Source organism: Fragaria vesca, linkage group LG4 (assembly GCF_000184155.1).
Source record: "Fragaria vesca subsp. vesca linkage group LG4, FraVesHawaii_1.0, whole genome shotgun sequence".
Taxonomy (NCBI): Eukaryota; Viridiplantae; Streptophyta; class Magnoliopsida; order Rosales; family Rosaceae; genus Fragaria; species Fragaria vesca.
In genome coordinates this window covers 10,263,703-10,271,675 of record NC_020494.1, presented here as the reverse complement: position 1 = coordinate 10,271,675, position 7,973 = coordinate 10,263,703, and the positions used below count along the sequence as shown (strand labels likewise).

The 7,973-nt window shown below is 35.4% G+C and overlaps 1 protein-coding gene across 1 annotated transcript in view; it reads right to left on the bottom strand.

Annotated features, from left to right (window-relative positions):
* Window positions 1-4,850, bottom strand: part of LOC101293477 — a 5,978-nt gene extending 1,128 nt beyond the window's left edge. The window contains exons 1-9 of the mRNA XM_004296742.1: window positions 4,651-4,850; window positions 4,233-4,381; window positions 4,022-4,099; window positions 3,655-3,701; window positions 3,277-3,334; window positions 2,480-2,593; window positions 2,078-2,197; window positions 972-1,038; window positions 400-494 (exon numbers count right to left, since the gene is read on the bottom strand). Coding sequence (XP_004296790.1) covers window positions 400-494; window positions 972-1,038; window positions 2,078-2,197; window positions 2,480-2,593; window positions 3,277-3,334; window positions 3,655-3,701; window positions 4,022-4,099; window positions 4,233-4,314 — 661 coding nt within the window. The 5' untranslated portion in view covers window positions 4,315-4,381; window positions 4,651-4,850. The remainder of the gene's footprint in view (window positions 1-399; window positions 495-971; window positions 1,039-2,077; window positions 2,198-2,479; window positions 2,594-3,276; window positions 3,335-3,654; window positions 3,702-4,021; window positions 4,100-4,232; window positions 4,382-4,650) is intronic.
* Between the last annotated feature and the right edge of the window lie 3,123 nt (window positions 4,851-7,973).

Below are 7,973 nucleotides of genomic sequence, written 5' to 3'. Positions count from 1 at the left end.
AGTCAGTCAGTCAGTACAAAAAAGTAAAAAAAAAAAAAAAACAAAAATCCACCTGTTATTCTTTCTACAATTTTTTTTTCAGCTGCGTAGGAGGGGCTGGAAAATAAAACTGTTTGAATTTGTGTCAATCGAGCCATAAACCAACTATTCCAAGTTCTCATACTTTGGCACATTGTGGTAATCTTATTCCTAATTAATGAGGGTAGCTCAGCATACAAAAGTTATCATTGTATGTCCCCTATAATTTCACCTTAGCCAGACCTGCAACAACTAAGAATATTGATACCCTATATTTGTTACTTATTTCATTATTGAGAATCAATATTTTTCAGAAATATTTCCATAAGCCTAACTTTACCAAGGAATTTTTTACTTAGGAAACTAAGAATTTAGCCTCACATGGACATGTTTCCTGAGCACTTCTAAGTTCTGATACAATAGATGTTGCTCCCAGATCATCTGATAGTGGTGGCTGTGGCTGCTCACCTGCTATCCTACAAGAGGGTGAAAAAGGATTTCAAGTCTACCACAGTAATAAAAGCATGAGAAGCCAAAGGAACTATAGATTCACACATAAATTAAAAAAGCTTCCACACAGATCACAGTACTCAGCACCCATTATCTGAACACTGTTTCTACCTCAGTAAAGGATAAATCATAAATCTTGAATCCGCTAAGACTACATTTCTCTAAATTACCCACAAACACAGAGTTCAGTACTCTCTCCCTTAGAAGAGGAAAGTAAAAATTGCCAGAACAGTATTTGGCTGAGCATAAAATCAGAGCAGTTAAGAGAACCAAAAAACTAACTAACAGAGCCAGGGCAGTTAGTATGCAATATACTGCTAAACGTAAGCTACTCATTTATTGTCCTACTCATATAATCAAATTCAAAATAATGAACTGCCATAAGTTTAAAATCTTACATTTTAAACCGTTTTGTTGGAGGATGCAGCAGACTTGTTGAGTACCTGGTATTATCAGGGCTAACTCCTGAGCCATCCATCATATAGGTTGTATCTACAGATGCTGAGTTTCCTATATGGAAAAGTAGATGAATGAAGAAAGTCCAATACAGGTTGAGCAGCATAAAATTATCTAGACTACATATAGGTTGTATCTACAGATGCTGAGTTTCCTATATGGAGCAGTAGATGAATGAAGAAATTCCAATACAGGTTGAGCAGCATAAAATTATCCAGACTACATGCCTTTTCCAAATATATATATATATAGAAAGTTTAAACATCTATACCCGAATTTGCGAAGAAAAAATATTAAATAAATGTAGGAGACTGAATGTAAGGTAAAGAGAAAAGAAACCAACTTAAAAATGCTACCATCACATTGCTAATGACATCAAAAAGACCTGAAGTACAGGGAGAATCTTTAGATTCACACCATCCTCTATATGCCACTGTTTAGCATAGGTGAAATAATTCCGTTTATGAAAACAACTTGGATATAACTTTGACATTGACACGTGACTCACATTATACAGCTCATATCACTGATCAATTCATATCAAATGTTCCTAATCTGGTCTAATGAAGCACAACATGTAGGCAGAAGTGATATAATCCTTTTATTTATTTCTCATGAAACATCAAAGTATGAAATAGAACCAATAAAACTAACAGTCCAGATGACTTGCACGAGTGACAGGCCACCCAGAAGACAAAAGCAGGAATAATGAACCAAAAGATGTTTCACTATGACAAGGTAATTGAACAAACTAGAGCATCATTTATTAATATTTTGGGATTCATTATTAAATAATGAGGAAGATGGAAAAAGGAGGGATGAACAATAATGGGGAGAAAAAATAAAATAAATTTTTAAACCATTCTATACATTTTGTTTCCTATATCCCTGACCTCTACCATTTCTCTATCCAATTTCTTCTTCATTTTTTTTTCCTGTAATGGGAAACCAATAACAAAACCTTCCCACATTTGCAATTTGCAGACTAATTGGACTAGCTTATTATAACAAAATAGAAAGTTAACACAAACAAATATTAAACATCATATAAAACTGATGTACACCAGTTAGACTGTAAGTACTAAAGAGTTACCTTTTCCGCCTGTACCACAAAAAGAATTCATTCCTATTTTCCCATCCAACTGAGGTTGAGACACAGCAACATCATCTGCAGATTCAGACCTTTCGAGCTCTCTAACTGATGTTGACTGATCTAAGAAAGGTTAAGAACTATCAAATTGTCACAACAAGTAAACAAACCTAGCGTCTGGCTCAGAAATCACTTGGGAAACCTGGCAAACTACCTTTAAGATGATACTGGCAAAACATTCTAAAATTGTTCAAAAACAATGAGCATCTTAAATTCTCTTAAAACTCTTGGGAAAGCTAACCACCTTGGCTCAAATAAAAAGCATTATGTCAATGGTGTGAGATCAGTAGAAATGCCTGAAATGCAGGAAAACACTAAATTACCATTGAAGTTATTTAAGGATACGAGCATATGCAGTTGATAACTTTTTCTTCTCCTTCCTTGGAGGCTTCTTTTGCTCAATAGCAGCACCAACTTCCAAATTAGTTTCCTTCGTAGAATTTAATGACCTGCAAAGTACTGAAACACACTTGATCTCAGCATACAGCCAGCACAAAGTACATGTAAAGAGTAGAAAGTAATCTATTAGTCGAAAAAGTATAATAATAATAATAATAATAATAATAATAATAATAATAATAAGTAAATAAAATAAATATATCCTACATGCAATTGCAGGCTAACAAACATGGTTAAGGACGTTGTTGTGATTAAAAGATCATGATTAGAAAATTGGGCTTAGCTTGCAACTGATAATATACAAGACATATGAGTGGTGAATGCCTGAAGAAAACCCAATATATAGACTATTATTAATTCACATCAAATAGGTTTCTAATAGAATGATTCGGATGTTTCCCTAAAAGATAAGCAGTTGTGAAATCTCAGGTATAACCTAAATTGATACGGGCAGCTGTTGGGAAATCTCTTGGAACTGTACCAGGGTGTGGGATCAGTCCCAGCTAGTCAGCTACTCACTAGGTTAAGTTCTGAGGGGATTTAGACTGATTGACTGACTGAGGGTAGTTACTTCATGATTTATAGCCCATATATTCGATGAGCGACTAAAGAGACGAAGGACTGATAAAAAAAATAATACAAAAGAACAATGGGACAACACAGGTATACACACGGGAAACAGAAAATAAAATAAAGTGTATATGGATACAAATAAAAAATGGACAATAGAGAAACCTACAAACCTGAATGGGCTGCATATTGACTAGCCTTGACTGGTTTTTTACAAGCATTGCAACATACCTTCACAATGCAATTGAAAAAAAAATATTAATAAGTTATAGTTCACGAGTAGACTGAGCACATGGAGACACTAAGTTTCAATTAGATAGGCAAATCAGTAAGGTCATTCAGGCAGCGGTTTCCTTTCTTACTGATGAAAATGTGAAACATAGACCAACGATTTGACATTGAAGAACAGAAAATATCATATCTAACATGCATAAATCCTTACAAATCACCAGAAATCACAAGCAAACTTTCCTGAAGATTCAACCATGTAAATTTAAAGTATGGAAGGCTACAGACAGAGATAGAAGCAACTTAAAAGATTTTGCGCTTACCAAAAGCAAAGTATCAGTCATCGGCTCCAAATCAAACACGTGCATATCTGCAGACCCAAATGGAAGACATCAAGAGTGTATGAAACAACGAGCTCTGAAAAGCTTCAGTGAAATCATAAAATGTTACAAAGGAGTTATGAATGCCAAGATGCAAAATTTAGCAGCAAAACATTATCCAAGTTTTCTAGACTTTCATACTTCAGTCAAGGCAGCACATGCATATACACTACCATATCTTTAATTCATAGTATATGCACAATACTCGTGCTACTGCCCACAACATCCACTACGCATCCATCGAATTTAGTATCATATTTATGGTACTGTATAGTAGGTTTTTATGCATGATGAGAGAATTTAGAATTACCTTCTTCGTCAAGCAAATTTGCATCATTCGCCTCAATTAATTCTCTATATACCGCGAATTTCTGATGAGGAACATCCTCTGTCCGGATGAATAAATATGAAACAAAACAATCAAAAGACAGCCAGTAGGGTAAAGTATAGAGTATAGACAGAACATAAGTGTGCAAACTCAAATAAAACACAACACACCACTAGCTTCCAAAAAGGTCTACCTGCAAGGCTTTGCGACACACTCCCACCCGCGAGAAGCCTTGCCATCACTGCCATCCTCCCACTTCCAACTGAGCAAACCATCGAGACCTGTCAAACCAGTCAACAGCACTATCTCCCACCGCAGCCGAACTAGTCCATGCACAAATTCCTACACACATCATCCACCAAAACATTACCACGCTATATCAAACAACATCTTTCAAAAACAATGCAGCTGCAATTCACCATTATAAACAGTAAATTAAGAGCCTTTTAACAAAATTAGCAGCAATTCACGATCATGTCCGAAAATGCAACAATATACAATAATCCAAAACCCTAACAGCAGCAAAAAAACAAGCTCAAGCAAAGAAGCTACAGTACACGCTTTGATCAAACCGCTCCAAAATAGTTCAAATTCAAAACCGAAAAGCTCACCTGAGTCCGCCCCCGAATTACAAAATCGGAGCATCCGAATCCGTAACCGGAAACAATCCGAGAGCTCGGAGCAATGCCCGTGGAGAACCGAAGCCGTAGTATGAAATGTGGTTTCGGGAATGGCGAATTGGGAAACCCTAGGATGGAGAAGAAGAGAGAATTTTGGTTCTTTTTTTTTTGGGTTAAAAAGAAGATGGGGGGAGTTTTTGGTTGGTGCTGAAAATTAGGGGTGGTCCTCTTCTCCGAGAGAGAGAGAGAGATAGAGAGGTCGCAAAGCTACAAGTAGGCAAACACCCCTTTCTCTTTCCGAATTGGTTTTCGCCGCGCGTTATCAGGTTTTTATTACTATACCAGCGCGTGCTCCACACTGCCAGTGCGTATTGGGTACATTTCTAACTGGGTAAGTTTTCCTATTTACAGTTACACGTGGAGTGGAAAGAACTTACTCAAAACAGCAACAGAGTTTTTCTTTCGACAAAAACAGCAACAAAGTTAAAAGTTAATAAGAAAATAAAGGATCCGATCTAAGAGATATCAAATTTGACACAAATTTTGACATCATTTCTTAACCATTAGATTTTAAAACATTTAAGGGTTCAGATCAATTGTTAATATAATGTCAACATATAAATAATTGACGTGACAAGTGACATGTCATTGTTTAATTTTAGTAATTTCATAACAAATCAAATTAAAAGAAAAGAAGTAAAAAATAGAATTTAAAGTCTAAACAACTAAATCGTTTTACAATAAAAATAACCAAGACATAGAAAAAAGAAAAAAAGAAAAAAAAAAGACTATGTTCTTGTTCATAATATAACAAAAACCCAGAAAATAAATTAGTTATGAAAACAGTTTCTTTAAAGAGATAACTCCTTAATATATTAGCTAGGCCTTCGATCTAGGTTTTGGTTTTCCTGTGTATTTTCCTTTAATTCCTAGTTGAATACTAATTAATAATTTGTTTTCCCATGCATGTTAGGTTAGGATTTCCTATTCCTAGTTCATTCGGATATCGATATGTGAGCTTAATTAAGAAACAATACATACATACATATATATAAGGAGGAGACTAAACCCGAACCCGACCCCAAACCCGATTCAAGTGAACAACCGTCCTACCTTGGCGCACACACAAAGAAAGAAAAGAAGCTATATATAAGACTTCCAATCCCGTCTTAGAGCATCTTTAGCAATGCTAGTCTTTTTTAAGTTAAATTTTAGTCAAATTAGCTAAAATGTCATTTTGGCTAGCCACTTTAGAAATATGGCTGCATCAATGCTCTCTATTTTAGCTAGCATTACATCAACATTATTCTTCAAATAGAAATTAAATAGTTTAAATATAATTATATATCACATAAAATATCTTACAAGGAATGTAATAAATTATAGCTAGCCTCATTTGAGCTATCTCGCTAGCTAAATATAGCTAGCGAGATAGCTAAAAGTTATAATAGCTTAAGTTTGGCTAGTCTACTAGAGCTCTTAAAACATCCAAAAAAGCTAAATAAGCTCTCTAAATAGCAAAAAGCTAAAATAGAGAGTCCGTTAAAGTTGCTCTTACTGATCAGATAGATTCCAAAATAACTAGCAATCTAAATCGATAAAATGACAAAACCTTCGCATGTGACTAAAGATCGAGGAACCGCCATTGTTAGGAAGACACTAGCTAGCTAGCTAGCTAGCTACATGACCAGAAGAGAATCGATTATGGAAAAACATAACCGTAATGGCAAAATAAGTCTTCCACTGGAGATCTTGGACGAGATTCTTTCATGGCTTCTAGTGAAAACCTTGTGTCGTTTCAAATGTGTCTTAAAACCATTACGTGATTTGATTTCTGACCCTGGATTTATCAAAAGGCACCGTGATAGAGCCATACAGAACGAGTATGTATTTTATCAAAGACATAGTCATATATACGGATCGCCATATTGCCGGTGGAGCAAAAAAGTGTAGGCCACTTCCCCTTTATCTTTCCCATGTATTTGGTGAAAGACCGAGTTTACTGCCAACCTTTACTAGATGTTTCATTGCAACGGCTTGTTGTTGTGCTACTTAGCTGGGTCAAGGCTATGTCTACTCAACCCGACAACCAGGAAATCCAAGCACATAATTCGGCCGCGTTATGTCCAAAACTTCGGTCAAATAAACTTCTTCTTCGGGTTTGGATTTGCTGACGGCAACTACAAGGTGGTCAATGGAGAGATACATATGAATATGATTGATCCTCTTGATCTTCTAATTGTGTTTCATGTCTATCTATTCCTTGAAAACTAATTCTTGGCGAAGGATTGACAAGCTATTCCTTACAATAACCCAAAAAGTTTCCATGCTATCTTGTTGAATGGAGGGCTTCATTGGTTGATGTATAGACTCAGAGGTGAATCGTTGATGATTATGTCTCTCCTTTTAGCAGAGGAGGAGGTTCGAGAAATTCAGCTGCCGGTTGGAAATGGCATTAGGGATGGTAGGATGGCACTTGGGGTCTTCAGAGGAAACAAAATAAGATAGACGATGTAGGAGAAATGAGATAGACAGTGGCATTAGGTTAAGACCATCTCCCACCATAGGCTGAAAAGCCAAATTTAGCCTATGTTTACTCCCACCATAAGCTAAATTACATTTTCCAAGATAAAAAATTTGGCTTGAGCTATTTGGTAAGCCAAATTTGGTTTATGAAGTTTGTAAGCTAAAATTAAATGTTATTTTATTTAACTTTACATTTCTCCTTTTAATTTACACTATCATCAAAATTAAAAATTCGTTACTTACAACCATCACGATGATCTCGACGAGATCTTTCATATGAGCTCCATATCGAATATATTTATATAATATTTTTTTTATGAGTAATTATTGATTTAAACAAACATATGAGAAAAGAAAAACAAATGGCTTTACCTTTGGATTTAGCTTATGGTGGGAGTGTTTTTTAAAGCCAAAAGGCTATAAATTTGGCTAAGGATTTAGCTTACGGTGGGAAACTCTGGTAAGCTAAAAAAAGATTCCACAGAATATTCTTGTTTTATAGGTTAAATTTGGCTAAGAATTTAGCTTACCATGGGAGATGCTCTAAACTGTTCATATCAGATAGACGATGTAAGAGAAATGAGATTTGGGTCATGATGGAGTATGGAGTCAAAAAACCTACTTTTCAAAAGATTTAAACAAAAAATGACATGCGTGTGGGGCCAAATCCAACAACAGAAAGCCTAAAAATTACCAAAATGGTCAAATTTACAACAAAATCACAACATTGCCACAATGTATTCCTTTTCTTCCCAAACTGATGATCTGATTCTCCTCTCTCTCTCTCT